At 39.6% G+C, this 18234-nt stretch overlaps 1 protein-coding gene across 4 annotated transcripts in view; it reads left to right on the top strand.

The window, feature by feature from the left end:
• The first annotated feature begins 3075 nt into the window (after window positions 1-3075).
• C3H4orf17 (chromosome 3 C4orf17 homolog) overlaps window positions 3076-18234 on the top strand; it is a 28543-nt gene continuing 13384 nt past the window's right edge. Inside the window, exons 1-5 of one of the 4 annotated variants that reach the window (XM_070263393.1) lie at window positions 3085-3365; window positions 4370-4497; window positions 8688-8904; window positions 14173-14373; window positions 16649-16713. In XM_070263393.1, the coding sequence (XP_070119494.1) occupies window positions 8772-8904; window positions 14173-14373; window positions 16649-16713 (399 nt within the window). In that variant the 5' untranslated portion in view covers window positions 3085-3365; window positions 4370-4497; window positions 8688-8771. Of the gene's footprint in view, window positions 3366-4369; window positions 4498-8687; window positions 8905-14172; window positions 14374-16648; window positions 16714-18234 lie in introns of all 4 variants that reach the window. The other 3 variants (XM_023637663.2, XM_001496816.7, XM_023637664.2) reach the window with 3 other exon arrangements.

Genomic DNA, 18234 nt, shown 5'->3' with positions numbered 1-18234 from the left:
TAGCAGAACAGCATTCTAGATCCCTTTTCTCAGGATTAAATCAGCTGGAGTGGCATCTGGAATTAAGTTTATAAGAGACAATCAATTTGCATCATAATGAAACACACAGCAGATGATAATAAATTTTACATTTCAAATTAAAACGTTTGTTCTCTGCTGGATGGCCCTCCCTCCTAACTTCCTGCCTTGCCTAAGGTCTCAACTTCAATGCCTTCTCGGAGAGATGTGTTCCAGCCGCCCTATCTCCCTCATGGGACCCTGTTCTTTTCCTTCATGGCTGTGGCAGACACTGCTGTCTACCGCCTTCCTTGTTGACTGACACCCCAGTTTTTGTCCAGGGCAGTGACGAGCTCAGCTAAAACGCAACATTTGTCAACCTTCCATGAGCGAGAGGCAGCTGCGCAGCGTGGTCCTGGCCCAGGAACTGAGGCAGAAGGCTGCTGAGGATTCCTGGGATGTGGTTGCTTTCTCTGCGTTAATTGCCACTGCTTCCTCCAGGTTGCTTTCATCTCCTCTGTGGAATGCAGAGGCTGGGCTTGGAGGTACAATAGCCCCTTAGGAACAAAAGACACAGGCTAATGATGGTGGATTAGGAAGAGGGAAGAGGGAAAGAGCCTGTGTCCCATGCCGTCTCTAACAGGAGATTATCTACCTAACATCACATGGCAAAGAAAAGGGCCTCATTTGTTTAAGCCACTGTCTTTAGAAGTTTCTATTATTTGCAGCCAAACAAACTTCAAACTAATATAAGTTTTTTCTCCATTTGTAAACATTCGTTTATTTATGCATTTACTTCTTCAATATCTGTCTTCTTCACTAGACCATGAGCTTCGTGAAGAAAGTTTTTGTTCACCACTGTGCACCCAGCACCTTGCACAATGCCTGGCATATAGATTTTTCAGAGAAAATTTTGGAAAGAATGAATGATACACAGCATGTGGAGTGAAACATTTATTACAACAAAATATCATTGACAGAAAAGTAAGAGAAACAGTAAAAGGCAGCAACACAGAAGCCTCAGCTACAGTGAGAATAAAAGCTGAGAGCAAGGAAGAGACAGCAGTGAGCATGGCTGATGCTGAGAAGGAAGCAAAAGCCTGAGTTCTTTCCAGTTTCTCTTTCTCTAAACTGCCCTTCTCATCACACTCAATACAGTGGACAACTGCAGCGTCTCCTGCTCCTGATTACCATAGCCAGTCATCACTCATCGCCGTTCAGACATTTATGCATACATTTCAAGAAATCTCTCCACCTAGTTTCCCTTTGCTGAAAATAACAGAGTGTCTTGGGCTGGTAGTCTATTTGTTACCAAGACAACAAGGACACACATGCTGCCCTGAGCTGTGCAGCAGAGCAACCTCTGTCCCTTGGTTCTGACAGAACTGCTGCAAACTGTGCCCGATCAAACCAGTTGTACCATTTTTCCTAGTAATGATGAGAAAGGTTCCCTGGGTCTTCATACAGGGAACATAACGGAACCATGGTTATGTAGCCAGGGGCACATCTGCTGTAATGGACTCGTGGCCCTCTCTAAGGAAAGGTACAACCACACAGTGTGTAGACACCTCCTCTTACACAGGGGTTGTCAGGTCTGTGACAGAGACTGCTGTTTATAACCCAATATACGATTCCTCCCTCTTTTGTTAGTAGCCAAACCCCTATTTTAGACAGGGGTGGAATGTGCCCTGTGGAGACACTACCCTTTCTAACCCCCCTTGCAGTAGAAGTGATCAATGGATCTAGGTCGTCTGGGACTCAAGGACGTGAAGAGGAGCACATCGCTAGCATGGGCCCTGGCCTGCCTTTACCCTGCTTTCTTCTGGTTTTCTGCTTGGACTATGGATTTGATATCTGGAAAGACAATAGCCATTTGGATGACTGGAACTTCAGGAACCATCTTGGACAAGAGAAAACTTCAAGAAGGGAAGCCACATATTAAGGAGGATGGACCCAAAATGTGGAACAAGCCTGGGCTCATAATGATACCATGGAGCTTCCATTCCAACCCTGGACTGTTGAACTCCTTCATATGAGGGAGAAATAAGTCTCTGTTACTTGCTGTGTAAGATACACTCCTAACTGTTACAAACTGTGGAATGAAAATCTCAAAATGCCAAAATTACCTTAGAAAATCCTTTAAATCCCCCATAAAACACACTAAAGTAGTGTGGCATGTGTCGTGAATGGGTTAAGGCATGGGGAGATGTTGAGCCTTTAATTCTTGGGGCCAGTCAAGAAAACAGACTAAATTAGGCTTTGTCCTTAGAAATTATCTACATTGCTTTCAGAGACTGTAATTCAGAAATTGAAAGTCATATGTTGTCTGAAACGAAAAATGCTGGGAAGCAGCAGTACATGTAGTCCCGGTGGCCGACAGCGACATGTGTGTATATGTGCATGTGTGTATGTGCGTATATGGAATTACTATGTAGGACTCCATCTTCACTTCTCACAGGCAATTTTGTGACTTTCACAGTATTGCTTAATGTTTCTTTATGACTTTTAATTAACGCTTCAATTTTTTTCAAGGCTGTTGAACAAGTCATCAGCACAGACATCCTGGCTACTGGAGCGGGAGGCCTGGGATGTCTTTAAAATCATTCTCACTTTCTCCCCATAGGTTTTGGATGAGCTAAATTTGATTACATCTGCATGGTATGTGTTTTGTTTGTTTGTTTGGGATTTTTTGTGAGGAAGATCGTCCCTGAGCTAACATCTGTGCCCATTCTCCTCTATTTTGAATGTGGGATGCCGCCACAGCACGGCTGGTGAGTGGTGTGTAGGTCTGCACCTTGGATCTGAACCCTCGAACCCCGGGCCACCAAAGTGGAGTGCACGAACTTAACCAGTACACCACCGGGCTGGCCTATGGTATGTGTTCTTTAAGTAGATTTGTGGGAAGAATTATAAATATGATTGAAATTGCTCTCTTTTTTCTTTCTTTTTCTCTTGCATTCAATTCAACACTATTATAAATTGAAAACTCTGAAAGGTCACTGCCTCCGCGTGGTTTTGTCAAGCTGTGGGTACGTGGAATGCTAAGAAGAATGGCAGGTGGGGAGGTTCCAGAACTCAGATTTTGCTAAGGAATGTTGCCATGTTGCTAAGCTATGTAGTGTATCTTAACAACCAGGGAGCCACCTAGGCTCCTTGGAGCAAGAGTGGGAGAAACTGGAGGGAGACAGCTATATTCTTTTGTAAGCAGTAGACTTTCGGCTGCTCTACCAATTAAAAATTCCCAACTCAAGTGCGAAGATTTAAGGAAATCAACAACAACTCAGTATAGACCCATTATGAGGCTTGGAGGGTATCAACACCCTTGAGTTCCTATCAACCAGAACACCTTCTTCTAAAACTGTCTTCAGGTATAATTTTAAATTCATCATTAAAATAATTTTCAAAAATTTTAGGTATAATTTAGTTTATGGACCTCAAGTTCATCTTCTTTTCAAGACTATGTAAAAGCCAAATAAGCCTGTTTTGAGGAAAAGGGGTGTCATCTTTTAAAATAAACCACCTACTTTTGAGGAGATCATACAAATGAAATATGCTGAGTTTGTGGGATAAAGACATTTACTCTGTAAAAACATTTAACTTTAATACTTATTGAGCATATACTGTGTGACAGGTACTGTCAGTGCAGAGGTGAAAAAATGGACTGGATCACTGTCTGCTTATTACATCCTATTGAGAGAAGCAGAAAATAAGCACAGAACTGTAAAAAATGATGGCAGGGAGTGACACAGGTCACTTTAAGCTACGAAGACAGCTTAAGGAGGGTGAGGACAGTGAGTGAGTGAGGCTGGGATGAGGGTGGGAACTACGTTAGAGAGGGTAAGGAAGCCTTCTGGAGAAAGTCTCCTTCAGAATAGCAATGAACGAAGGAAGGTAAGAGGCCACAGGAAGATCTGGGAGGCGTGGCTTCCAGGCTAGGGGACCAGCAAATGCACAGTGGTTCAGCACCCATCACCTAAATCATTGTCTTGACACCCGTTGGAGTTCAGAGTAATCTCAGCTGTGGATGGATCAGATATTGTGTTCTCCTTTTGTAAGCATATAGTTTTACATATGTGCTATTTGGCACTAAAAATATTAATATTTATTACAGATTTGCATAGTATTTTCTAAATAACAATGGCCAGAGTTAGGACTAAATAGATTAATAATGCTTTTAAAACCACCTGTTTTGAGAGTTTTGTGTCTGTAGTCTAAATAAAATTCAATAATTTGCTAATATATAGGTAGATTCAAGAGGCTGCAATAAAGAAAATATTGCTCCCAGAAGCGCTTACACGATTCCTTGAATGGTAAATGGTAAACCAGAATTTCCCACAGTTACCTCTATATGAGTTTTTCTTTTCCTCTTCAGAGTGAAAGCAGAGTTTTAGCATCACAGTTAAAATGGAATTATAAACAGAACTGGCCACTTTCACTCAGCGGGTCCTTAGAGTGTTCCTCTGAGTCAGGAGGCCTCAGCCTGGCTTTCTCAGCACACAGGTAGGTAAGCGAGACGCCAGGTTTTTACTAATAGTGGCTAAAATGTTCCAAATTGTTTAGTTTTTAAAAGGAATTAATACAAAAAAAGGTAAGTTCTATAACACTGCCTCCGGCATTTAGTTGCAATGCCATGTGCTTACCTGATTGCAAAGACGGGACTTAGAACCTGTTCGTACAGCTCTTCTGAGCGACAGATCTGACACTCTGTAGTTGTGATGACTGAAAGCTTTTTTTAGTATTTTGCTTCCGCACAATTTTGGGACACAATCTTTAAAATCTGAACATGTAGTGGGAATGTGTCTTTCACGTGAACGTCATCTGTCATGTGTATCATGGTGGGGAAAATGGGCTGAGAAATGCTGCTCTCTATTATGTAGCAAATACCTATTAAGCGAAAATACTGGAAACAAGTATGTGCTTTTTGTTTTCCTTTGTTTTGGGGGTTTTTACAAATAACCTATTATTTTTCACAAAACCATCCTTAGGCCCTAGTGAATAATCCACGGCACATTCGTAGAAGCACTGTAACTCCTTCAGTCTACAGAACCCATCCGTGGCCTACCGTGGCCAGCTTGGCACTGACCTGCCTCTCTGACATTGGCTTAGGAAAATGTTTAGTCACTTCAGCACAAAAGAAATGTTATTTCTGATTCTCCAATAAAGATAGTATTTATCTATCAATAAGTAAATTATTTATTGGTCTCCACTTCGATTAATTCATTATTTTAATAAGTTCTTTTCATATTTCTCTTCTCTTTTGGGAAAAAACTACCCTTTTGTATGAGAATGAATGATTCACTCATTTCTTCTGAGTTTATAAATCTTAAAAAGTTACAGAGAAAAATCAATGCTTGTTATAAACAGAAATCTTAATAGAGAAATATTATTCCAAATCAATTCATCGCATTTGAAAAGGTATCCATTAAAAGCACTGGGCAATGACTTATCAATCAATTAAAGAGTGTTGAAATCAATATAGGTAACAGATGGAAGAGAAAGATGTGGACAATTATTAATAGTAACCAAATAGTTCTGCTATTCTTCAAGCTTGAGGTAGCTTCTTTTTAATTAATGGACTTTATTTTTTAGAGCAGTTTTTAAGCTTACAGAAAAATTAAGCAGAAAGTACAGGGAGTTCCATACATCCTCCCTGCCCAGTTTTGCCTATTATTAACATCTTGCATGAGTGTGGTACATTTGTTACAATTGGTGAACTAATATTGTACACTATTATTAACCAAAGTCCATGGTTTGCATTAGAGTTCACTCTGTGTTGTACGGTTCTGTGGGTTTTGACAAATGCAGTGTCATGTATCCATTAGGACAGTATAGGACAGCATAGGAGAGGTTAGTTTCGCCGCCCTGAACCCCCTGTGCTCCACTATTCATTACTATCCAACTTCCCCTCTGGAATTCCGGCAACCACTGATCTTTTTACTGTCTCCATAGTTTTGCTTTTCCTAAAATGTCATATAGTTGGAGTCATACAGTATGTAGCCTTTTCAGATTGGCTTCTTTCACTTAGTAATATGCATTTAAGGTTCTGCCATGTCTTTTCATGGCTTGATATCTCACTTCTTTTTAGTGCTAAATAGTATTTCACTGTGTAGATGTACCACAGTTTATTTGTCCATTCATTCACCTATTGCAGAACACCATAGATGCTTCCAATATTTATCAATTATGAATAAACATTCATGTGTAAGTTTCTGACTGGACATAAGTTTTCAACTCCTTTAGGTAAACATCCAAGAGTACGATTGCTGGATTGTATGCTAAGACTACGTTTAGCTTCGTAAGAAATTGCCAATCTGTCTTACAAGGTTGCTATACCATTTTGCGTCCACACCAGCAATGACTAAGAGTTCCTTTTGCTCCACATTCTCTCCAGTATTTGACGTTGTCACTGCTTTGGATTTTAGTCATTCTAGTTGATGTATTAGTGGTATCTCGTTGTTTTAATTTGTAATTCTCTAATGACAAATGACGTTGAGTACCTTTTCACGTGCATGCTTTGCCATCAGATAATCTCTGATGAAGCGTTTGTTCAGATCTCTTGTCCAGTTTTTAATTGGGCTATTTGTTTTCTTACTGTTCAGTTTTAAGTGTTCTTTGTATATTTTGGATACAAGTCCTTCATCAGATATGTGTTTTGTGAATATTTTCTCTCATATTGGATTGTATTTTCATTCTTTAACAGTATCTTACACAGAGCAAAGCGCTTTGCTTCAGATTTGAGGTAGTTTTACTCTTCCATCCTTAGATCACTTGCTAGAACAATTCAAAGTACAACTTTGTCTTGAGTCATTCATTTACTTTATTTCTGATAATTTAAGTTTAAATCAGACTTTCAATAGCACATAATGTATATTTTTGATTTTGTAGAATTTTTAATGATATATGTGGGTAAAATATTTATATATCGCCTTTGTTCCTTTAACATTATTTTGAGACTTCCAAGAGAAACAATAAAAGCCATAACATCAGATTATTAAACTTTCTGTAATCCAAGAGTAAGCACTACAACTCCTTTTTAAATAAAAGAGCAAGATGAATTTCAGACTTCTAGGAGGCACTGCAATTTTCATAAGAGGAGGAAGAATTCTCTGCATTGTTTGCTGTTGACCTTTTTTAGCAGAATTTAAAGTGCATCAGTATCCTTCAAATTAGCCTAAGAGAGCTGATGTGAGAAAGACACACATAGTAGAATAGCTGAACATTCCAGCTGACACCTAAGTCAGTCCCATCAAGTTTCAGATGAGCAAATCAAAACCTAGGAAATAAAGCAATTTATCTATGATCACTTCGTTCATTAACGGCAACACTGGGACCATAAATCCCATTTTTTAATTCCAGCTCAGTGTCCTTTCCACTCCTCAGATTACCTCCCGTAACCTTTTCCTCCAGTACAGATAAAAAATGAATTTACTGACTTCCTTGTACAAAAGGTCCCACACAGAAAGAAGAATGAATAAGTCGAACGTTCGAGTTACACCAAGAGGTTAGAACCACCTCCTCATTCTTCATATGGAGCAATAAGAAAGCATAAAGCATACTTTTTATTGTTAGGTAATAGTATTTTCTGAACTCAAAATATTTGAGTATATTTTATTCAGCCTAAAATAATTTTAGAGTGTATGAAAATCAGATGTTTTGTGCCAACAGGGCTGGTAATTTACATACCATACACTCTGAATATATACCGTGAAAAATTTGAACACAGATTCTCTGGTCTAAAAAGATAGTCAATAAACTGCAAGTATCCGACCCAGCAAAATCTTGAGATCAATTTCTAGAATATGTACATATTTTGACACTACAAATTATTCTGACCAGAAAAGCTCCATACCATGGTTAGAAATAAAATGTATATTTCCCAATACTGCTATGATGAATAAGATTTCCACATAAGATAGAAAATATACAGCAAAAACCAGAAAAAACATCCTCCTTACATTTCAAGGATAGTATACCATCTTCAAGAAAGTTTAATTAGCTCTTTCCTATGTTCCTAACCCAGAAATTTTCTTTCTCACGTTTGTGAATTCCCTAAGAGCAGTAACATCATCTTTATCCCTTAAGCCTACGCCACTGTAGGTGTCAAATAAAAGATTGCTGAGTGATTGAGGGAAAATCATTAAATATTACTGAATATTGCAAATAACAACATGCCAAAGGTTCTCCAGTTTATCATCTGCAGACCCAATATCATTCTTTTGCTATTGGATTTTTTTTCTCCTTCTGGTTTTGCCACCTGCTCTGAGGATGATACAAATTTCAGATGCTGGTTTTCTTAAAGTACAATGTGAAAGGTCCTCATTTAAAGTTAATTTAATGTAAAGCACGTTTGTGGTGCTGTATTTTAAAGTTATTTTAATTTACTATGTCAAAACTGATGATAACCATGTTATGTACTTTTATGTTGGTAAGCCAACAAAGCGACCTTTAATGTAATTAAATATAAAACGTATTTTAAATTTCCCACAAATGTTTTGATTTTTCCAGGGAAAATTTTTCTGTCCCACCCATGCCTATGTTGATTTCAATGTTTACAAAAATTTGGTCTGAGAGTAAACTAGCCTCACGATGCTTTGACCGGAGAGATGGCTCAGTGCAAACAAAGGAGATGGAGAAATGTTGATGGGCAATGCCGAAGAACCCATCAGAACTCCTGCCATTCTGTTTTTCAGGGTCTGAGCACCTCTGGAAGGGATCAACAAGACAGACCCCAAGACCTTTTGTGGCAACAGTGGAGAGGGAGGAACCAACAGTCCATGAACATAAGCCTCAAATCCCCGATGTCTGCTCCCCAGTTTGAGAGCAAAGGCAGCCATATTATGGCTAGAAATGGAAGTTATTTTCTAGTCAGGCACACCCCTCATCCGAGAAGGGTCTGCCACATCAAAGGTAAGGTGGCGCAAGGTCCTGGAATGTCTCTTTCTTCTCTGCGTTTGGGCTACTTGATGGTTCTGGTGGGTAAACACAGAGGTACTATTCAAAATATTTAACCACTGGTGGGGCACAGGCATTGACTATTGGGACCAGATGCCATCATTGCAGCAAGAGCAGAGGCCTGCAGGCATCCCCTGTGCAAGGCATTAACCTGTGCATTAATCCTACTGGATTGTTAGGAAAGGGGCCTTGAGAGGCGCCAAAGGGGCCGCTCAGGGTGCTCAAGGCAGCAATTGACCATTTGGTATAAAAGTATTTCAATATTTCAGCAACCTGCATAGCCATGCTAGCATCTACATGCTAAGTATCAGCCCTGGAGAAGCAGACATTTTATCCTCCCTCCCTGTCTCTCTCTCTCCTTCTTTCTTTCTCCCCTCCCCTTCTTCCTTCCATCCTTCCTTCCTCCATCTTTCCCTCTTTCTCTCTCTCCTTCTCTCTTTCTTTCTTTCTTTCATATTTTTAGTTTCTGTAACACCTTATACTCCTAGGGTTTTTTCACCTACCTCTGAGGGTTCTCCATCCGAGATTTTTTTTGGGGGGAGGGGTGATTCTTCTGTAAATATTGGAGTCCCTCACAGCTCAGTCTTTGTCCACTTTCTCTCTTTAATCTATACTGTGACCCAAATCAAATTTACTCATTCACACGTTTCAAACACCAACTATATGCCAAATACTTTCAAATGTGTGTCTCAGACTCCGGCTCCTTTTCTAAAGTTCAAACCTCTATATTCAACTGCCTTCTGGGCCTATGCAGGAGGCTCTGGTGCTTCATGGGCACCTTGAATTTCGCTCTTTGAAACCGAACTCTTGATCTTCCCTCAAAAGTGTGGTTCTCCAACTAGTCTACCCCAACTAGTAAAAGGTACTATAAATTTGGGGCCCTTCTTTAATTCCTCCCTCTCCTTCCCTTCCCCTTGCAATACTTCACTTGATCTTGTCACTTTTTCTTCTAAATATTTTGTAAACGAAGTCACTTCTCTCCCGGCCACTATGACAGCTCCCTCCGAGGCCACTGCTCTCTCTTGCTCTGATTACTTTTGCAATCGGTAGCCTCCTAACTGCTCTACTTCTACCCTTGCCCTCATACAATCCAGTCTCCACAGAACAACAGAAAGATCATAGTAAAATGTAAGTTTAACTGTTGAAACACGCTCCTCAAAGCCCTTCAGAGGCTCCCATGCACCTAAGATAACATTGTGTACCTTGACATGGGCTAAAATGTCCCTTATGATGAGGCCTCGGCCTCTCGAGCCTCCTAAGCCTCCTCTCCTACCAATACCCTCCCCCCACATTATATACATGTCACGCTGGACTTTTCTAAGTGCCTTGACCATGTAAGAAGCCCTTTCCACCTCTGGATTTTCACTTGTACTGTTCCCTCTAGCCATAAAACTCTTTTTCCCATTATTTGTTATTTCTCATTTTTCAGGTATTGGTTTAAATGTCACTTAAAAGAGACATTCCAGGCTCCACATCCTCAGTCTAAATTAGATTTCCTTACAGCATATTTTCATAGTGCCCTACATTTTCTATGAGAGCCGTTGTCTTAGATCAGGTTCTCAGGAAATGGATTCTGGGATAGAGATTTGTGTGAAGGGGGTTTCCTGGGGACTGCTCTTGGGAACAATGTGTATAAAGAGGCAAGGGAAGCTGGATTGGGCAGAAGCAGAATTGCGATGCAGATACAATAGAGGCCTCAGTCAGTCCCGCAAGGAGCAGTGGATGGCTCTGGAGAGGTCTCAACTGAGGCAAGGGTGTCAGGTCTTTGAAACCCCCATCAACCACTCATTGGCCGAACTCCCAGTGTGGCCTGAGAGCTCCCTTCAGCGGAGAGCAATTCCCAGAGGGGGGCCTCAGCATGAGCCATCGGTAGCTGACACCACGGCAGGTAGGAGATGAGTGCCTTGGTCCTGAAGGCATGATCTAGGTGGGTGGAATGTGCACCACAGCATCCACTACAGCAAATATTGCAGCTTATGACTAAATATTTATTTTTATTTGATTACTATCAAATATCTTCCACTAAACCGTGAGCTCCTTGAAAGTAAGAGGTATGTCAGTTTTTCTCACCTCTTATTTCCATTTCCCAAGGAGTGACTGCCACCTGAGAGGTGCTAAACTCTTATGGAAGGAAAGACATTTAAATTACATCCAGATGAGATCGCAGAGCCACTAATAGGTTTTAAACAGATTTTGTATTCTACCTAAGCTATCTAGTAGTCGTGTGCCCTTGAACAAATGATTTCATTTTAAAAAATAATTCTAGCTGTATTAGAAAAAGTGGAAGAGGATCAGGGGCCTCACTAGAGGTTGGGAGATCAGATTAAAGACTCAGACATTCAAGTGAGAAGTTCTGAGGGATGGGAAGAGAGAAGAGCAGAGAACTGAAGATTGAACTTTGCAGGGAGAGCAAGAGGAAAGTCCAGACGAGCAGCACAGAGACAAGTGTCTGCTGGTTATGCGATAAACAAGATTCAGGAGAACGGCTGGGTGCCGTTCCTGGGTGTCCAAAGACAAATTCCTAAAGGAGATTAGGAAAATGAAGACCAAACAAGAGCAGACAGATGTTATAATAAAGAAGTCATAGATGGCCTTAGAATCTATTGTCTTGGCAAAATCTGAGGACAGGGTTTTTCATAAACCACATAAGAAAATCATTGCATTTAATTAGAATTGTCTTTTTTTTTCCTAAGAAGAAGCATAAATTTTTCTGACTTTGAATATTTGAAAGTACTTGATATATACCTCTTCCATATTTTTTTCACATTCTGCCTTGAATTATCTTATACCTGTAATATTGTATAAAACTGATGGTAGGCAAGGGACTGAGCTTTGTGTCTTCAAATTCCCTACAATGCCTACCACAAAGCCTTGCTCATGGTAATATATGTTGACAGAGAAACATATGTTCAACTGAATAGAGAATTGTCTTTGGCAATCTTTCAAGGATATCCACGCTAATTCTAGAAGCCTAGTAAATGGAATTGTATGAGAAAGAGGAGAGCAGCAGGCTGCTCTATTTTGACTATTAACAGCTACGCTAAATTCAACACGTGCTTTGAGCCTATGCTTAGCACAAGGACACTACAACTAGTTTCACTAGTTTTACCCCAAAGATAGTTCTTATAATCCATTTTACCAACACTCAAATGTTTAGTCTATGAGATCTAATGTTATTTTCATAAATAAATGCTTAAAATATTAAATCATCCATAAGTTTAGTCAGTCTAAGAAACACCAATTTAAAGTCTGCTATTTGTGGTAGGTATACGTACTTTGCTGAAGGACACAACATAAGTTAATTCCTGCTCACAATGTAGTTGGAAGAGACAGGAATACAAGGAAATAATTATAATGCAGTGTGATATGTGCAATGATATAAGTGTGTTGGAAGTTCAGATGCAGTACAGCGACAGGGAAATCATTGGAGGGTGACAGGGGTGCATTTCACAGAAGTTTCGATTGAGAGATACATATGATAAACATTAAGAAGAAAGAATCAGCAGAACTTGGACCTTTATTGGATTTGGGGGATGGAATAAGAAGTCAAGAATTACTACCAGGTTTTTAGGTTGGTTGACTGGGTGGACAGTGGATCAACCCATTAGTCCTGGGCATATAGGAGGGAGAACATATGTAAGAGATAAGACTCTAAACTTCATTTCAAGATTGCTGTACTTGATGTACTGATGGAACATTCAGGAGGAAAGGGCCAAGCAGAAAAATGGATATGAGGACTTAAAGCCTAAGGACTGGACGGGGCTATAAAATAGATTTGAAAGACAGGAGCAGAGAGGTTAAAACTATAATGCTATTGTCCAAGAACACAAAAACAACTCCAAAGAACTCTGACAAACACAGGGCTGGGTGGACACAGAAAATCCAGTGAAAGAGACAGAAAAGAATTGGCAGAGATGCTGGGGTAGAACCAGGAAAATGTTGTCTCTGAAAATGGACAGAAATGATTTTAAAGAAAGAAGGAACAGTAAACGAGGTCATCCATAGAAAGATCAATGCATATAAAAGATGAAAAATTTCCATTTAATTTACGAATTAGTGATCTCTACAAGTCTATTACATAGAATAGGAAAAGCTTGAATTTATAGACATGATTATATTAAAATCTTACATTCACTTGGCAGAGGTTTTCAAGCTGTATTCTGAAGAGTCCTAGAGATCCAGGCAGGCGACAAAGATGGAGTAAAATGTGTTCGAACAAAGGGCACGGTAGTCAAAGAAGTCTGAGCACCACTACTGTGGGGCGAAAGCATTCTATTGATTCATAGGGTCAAATGAGGCTTTTCTTCTTCCATAATTTTTGCTAAAGCCAAATCGTGAGATCATCTATGCCAACTTGCTAAGAGGTGATTAAAAAAACTGGCCCTACCACAGCAGTCATTGCTACCTGCAGGCTCTCCTCTTACTTTAGAGAAGAGTGAAGGTTCATAGAAACAAAAGAGTGAGGATTTCCTTGAAAAGAGTCATTGGGATGCTGAGCACTTCCCCTGCTCTCCTGAGGAGCCTTAGCAGCTGCCTTCGCCGACACCTGCAGGGCTCTCCAGGGAACCGTTTATAAGAAGTGTCTACAGGGAGGGAGACCAAGGTCTCACTGGCTAGCCAGATCCTTGTCTATGCTGTTCCTTGTCTGACTACACTGTTTCTGCATCGGAATAAGGGGAGACTATTCTTGGGGTGAACTCGTTCTGTATCTTGTATGCTATAGAGGACACAGAGAATAATGTCTTGTTCTCTCCTAAGATCTAAAGACAAGAGCTGGCAAGAGCTGGCTGAAGCTGCCTGTGTCAGCAGTGCCAAGACTGGGATCAAATTGCTCTCCCACTTGTTACATTGAAACATTCTGGATGCTTTCCAACATCTAAATCTGATATTCGTGAAGAGGCTAACATAACCCCCCTGGTCAGTAGCAAGACTCGGGAAATAGAGGTCTGTCTGGGATAGAGGCAGATCTATTCCCCTTGACTCTCAGACCAAGATCAAAGATGAGGGCCTGGTTCTCAAGGCTGACAAGATGGCAGGACATTTTAAGGAAGCAGGTGTTGCAAATGGAACTCGCTACATTGACTTTCAAAGAATGTCCACCTAGCACTGGTTCATACAATTTGAAGTCTGACATCTTATGTATATTTAACAATATGTGGTTGGGAAATTGCTGATCATTCAAAGAAATCTGGTCATTTGGTCTTTTTATCCTTACTCACTTAGGTTTGAATAACATTCCAATCTGTACTGTGAATGATGATGAGAAGTTATTGTGGGGTGTTGGCCAGTTCGGCCACTTAGAGAAGGACGAGATGCCATTTGCCAAATGCAGTTACCCACCTAGCACTGCAGCCCTGGAGAGCCCCGTCAGAGAAGTCTCCCCAGCCCCCAACAGTGTCAAAGTGCCCCCACGGCCTCATTCTGGTGAGTCCTCTCCACTGATGAAATCTTTCCTGAGGCCTCCTGAAAACTATCAGGGGGAAAATAATGTGTGTGCTTGCCAATATGGCTGCAGTGGCTTTTAAATAGGCATGAAACTTTCTTGCTGCGAATTAGGTTATTCATTATAAAATGTTTTCACTCATCTAATCTCAATTCAGTAGTTCAATAATGTTAATAAATACTATTATTATTAATTGTGCCCAAGACATATTTGGTGTGGCTCCAGTCTCTAATTCCTACGAAAGTAGCTAAGAGATACCAAAAATGAATGTTTACCTAACATTGATAGGGAAAGTACTTCAGACAGAAAGTGACTTGGAGAGATGCAACAGGGCTGAAAGTATGTATTTGCATCCTCCCCACTGGACAGTCAAGCCCTTAAGGTCAGGGCCCAGTGTTATGGCCTTTGGTGTTTTTGCTATTCTCAGTATCTCCCCAGGTCCCAGCACACTGCCTGGTTTTCAGTAAACAATTCAATTAATTAACTGTTTATTGAACTGAAGTGAAAAGGGATTAATCAAAAGTACAGCAAGATGACTATAATATACTGTACTACGTATTTGAAAGTTAAGAGAGTAGATCTTAAAATTTCTTACCATAAGAAATAAAAAAAATTTGTAACTGTGAGATGATGGGTGTTAACTAAACTTATTGTGATAATCATCTCGCAATATATACATATATCAAATCATTATATTGTACACCTTAAACGAAAGCAAAAGCCCAGTATGGCAAAATCTAAAAGGCAAGGTAAAACAGAAGGCATTCTGGATGGTAGGAATTATATCCGGTTCTCTTTCTCCTGCCCTATTCACTTGCAAGCTATTACTAAAGGTTTCGGGGCACATGAAATTATTTTGATATAGTGTGGAAAAATCTTTGTCTCTCACAAGGTAATGGTAAGAGCACTTACGCTGTGATTCCATTCTAAGGTCCTCACACTTGTGAACTCCTTTCGTCCTTTCGAGAGCTCCTCTTCCCTCCTTTCCACTAGCAGTGAAGAATCAAAGCCAACTTATTTCACCCGCTTTCTGGTGTCTCTTCTTACACTGTGAAACTTAGAAACTTAAAAGTTACATTTGCAAGAGTCCCTTAAGGGGAATCAGGTGTGGCCATCCAGTGAGATTTGTATGGCAGACATGGGGCTACGGTCATTTTTTTGGTTGCTGGCTGCTGCCAAGCACGCCTGGAGTCACAGTGTCTTCCTGCTGCAGTGCCCCAGTGTTCAGATTCCGGATTTATAGGTGTCAAAAGGCGAAGTCAGCAGATATGGCAGCTTTCTGCTTGCAGCCACGATCCAGCACCTAGGGTTCAGCCTCATGGACGTTGTGACAGCCGTTGAGGTGGCATGGCCTGATGACTTCCCTTCCTCCCCATCGTGATAAAGCCTGTGCCCCCTTAGTGGGCCAGGTGCAAAGTGTTGTTCTTGAAGTGATCTGTGAAGGTCAAGACCAGCCCACTGCCCCAGACCTCTCAAGACTATAACGACTGCCTAATTCCCTGTGTACAATCTTGCTTAAAATAGCTGGAGTGGTATCTGTTTCCTGCAAGTGAACACTCACTTAAACGGATACACTGTCTATAACTTTGTTCTCACTACTTGGAGAGAGGTAACATTTTTCTATCTTTCTTCAGCTAGAACTAATTAATTCAATTACCCTTAGGTATATGCACAAAATCTTTAAAAATTGTTGTGTTAACTATGGCTTCAGTAAAAAGATAACATTGTTTACACAGAATATATCTTTAAATTAATGCAAAAAGAAATTAAGCAAATGTTTAAGTGGTTTTAAGGTAATTTAAGGACATTTAGTTAGAAAGCTGTATGAAATGGGTAGGGTTGAGAGACCAATGTGATGAGAAATAAAACAAAGAATGTAATTATAGCTCAGCACATTCCTTCTCTTTCTGTTTGCAGGGCAAACAGCACACATACAATCTCCTTAATTAGAGAAAGTGACAAGAAACAGAGAAAAACAAGTCTTATATGAAATATGTACTTTTAAAAATCAGTTTACCCAGATCAAAAAAGCTCCTGCAGTGTTTTTTTACATCATCTTTCTTGGCATAGAATTAGTTTCAAATATAAATATGCTTTTATGATGTTATTGTAGTACAGTTATACCTGAAAGTTTTCTAATATTTAGAAGTAGATCTTAACTGAAATTCAGATGTACTCTTGGCAACTGACATATATGTCATGTGATAGGAATTTTTTTCAGTTTGATCTAAATATTTTTCTTCCATATCATTTCAGAGCCCTGTAAAAAAATCAAGGAGTGCTTCAAAACTTCCAGAGAGAATCCCTTAGCGATTAAAAAGGTAGAGAAACAACTATTCACAGTGACCTATTTACTTTGACTTCCATCGTTTCTTCTCCTTTTCTTCACGTACCTTTCTGAAAAGGCACATTTCACAATATTTTTTACAGCTTTGTTTAAGTATAATCAACATGATATAAAATGTACATATTTGGAGTGTACAATTTGATGAGTTTCGACAAAGATCTATCCACAAATGGGAAGCCACCGCTGAAATCAAGAGAATGAACATATCCATCACCCCCAAAGTTTTCTCATGACCCTCCTGCAGGCACACATTTATCTGTTGTTACTAAAGATTAGCTTGCAATTTTTAGGATTTTATATAAATGGAATCGTATATTGAGCTTTCTTTTTTAATCTGGTTTCTTTAACTCAGTATAACTATTTTAAGATTCATCCATGTTGCTATGTGCATCAGGGGTTCATTCTTGTTTATTGCTGAGCGGTATTCAATAGTATGGGTATCCTACAGTTTATATGTTCGCCTATTGATGGGCATTTAGCTTGTTTCCAATTTTTGACAAAGCTGATATAAACATTTGTGCATGAGTCTTTGTATGGCTATATATTTTCTTTTCTCTTAGGTAAATACATAGGAGTGGAATGACTAGGTCTTATAGTAGGTATCCATTTAAATGTTTAAGAAACTGCCAAAGTGTTTTCCAAAGTTGTATGATTTTACATTCCTGCCAGCAGTGTGTTAGAGTTTCCTTTCCTCCACATCCTGCTAAAACTTAGCATGGTCAGTATTTTTAATTTTAGCAGATCTAGTCAGTGTGTAGTGGTATCTCATTTTGGTTTTAATTTGCATTTCCCTAACAACTAGTGAGGCTGACATCTTTTCATGTTCTCATCTGCCATCCATATACCTTTTTGTGAGAAGTATAGGTTCAAATCTTTTGCCCACTTTTTAAATTGGGTTGTTGGTCTTGTTGTTTTGAAGTTTTAAATGTTCTTTATATAAAGAACTGAAGCTTTACTTTTTTTTATAACAATGTCTTTTGAAGAACAAAAATGTATAATTTTGATGAAGCCCAAAATTTTCATCTATCTATTATAGTTTCAAAGCCACATGCTGCTCATCTCTCTGTTGTGTCTTGTTGCGATGGCTAACCTCCAGGGCAGTGGTGAACAGTGACAAGAGCAGGCCTCCTCGCCTTGCACCTGATCATAAGGGGAGGCATTCAGACTTTCACCATGAAGTACAATGTTAGTTTACTCTATTCATAGCCTTTTATATGGCTGAGGAAGTTCCTTCCTATTCCTAGTATTCTGGGAGTTTTGATCAGAAATAGGGGTTGGATTTTGCCAAATGCCTTTTTTGCATCTATTTGAGTATGTTCACATGATTTGTCTTTTTAGTCTGTTAATATGTTGAATTGCATTGGTTAGCTTCCAAATGTTAAACTAACTTTGCATTGCTGGGAAAAAGCCCCCACTTGGCGGAGATGTGTTATCCTCTTTATATATTCAATTTCATAAAATATCGTTTACCATTCTTGTATCTGTGTTCATAGGG

Source organism: Equus caballus, chromosome 3 (assembly GCF_041296265.1).
Source record: "Equus caballus isolate H_3958 breed thoroughbred chromosome 3, TB-T2T, whole genome shotgun sequence".
Lineage (NCBI taxonomy): Eukaryota > Metazoa > Chordata > Mammalia > Perissodactyla > Equidae > Equus > Equus caballus.
The sequence above is the reverse complement of the archived record's forward strand: the minus strand, read 5'-3'. Positions and strand labels throughout refer to the sequence as shown.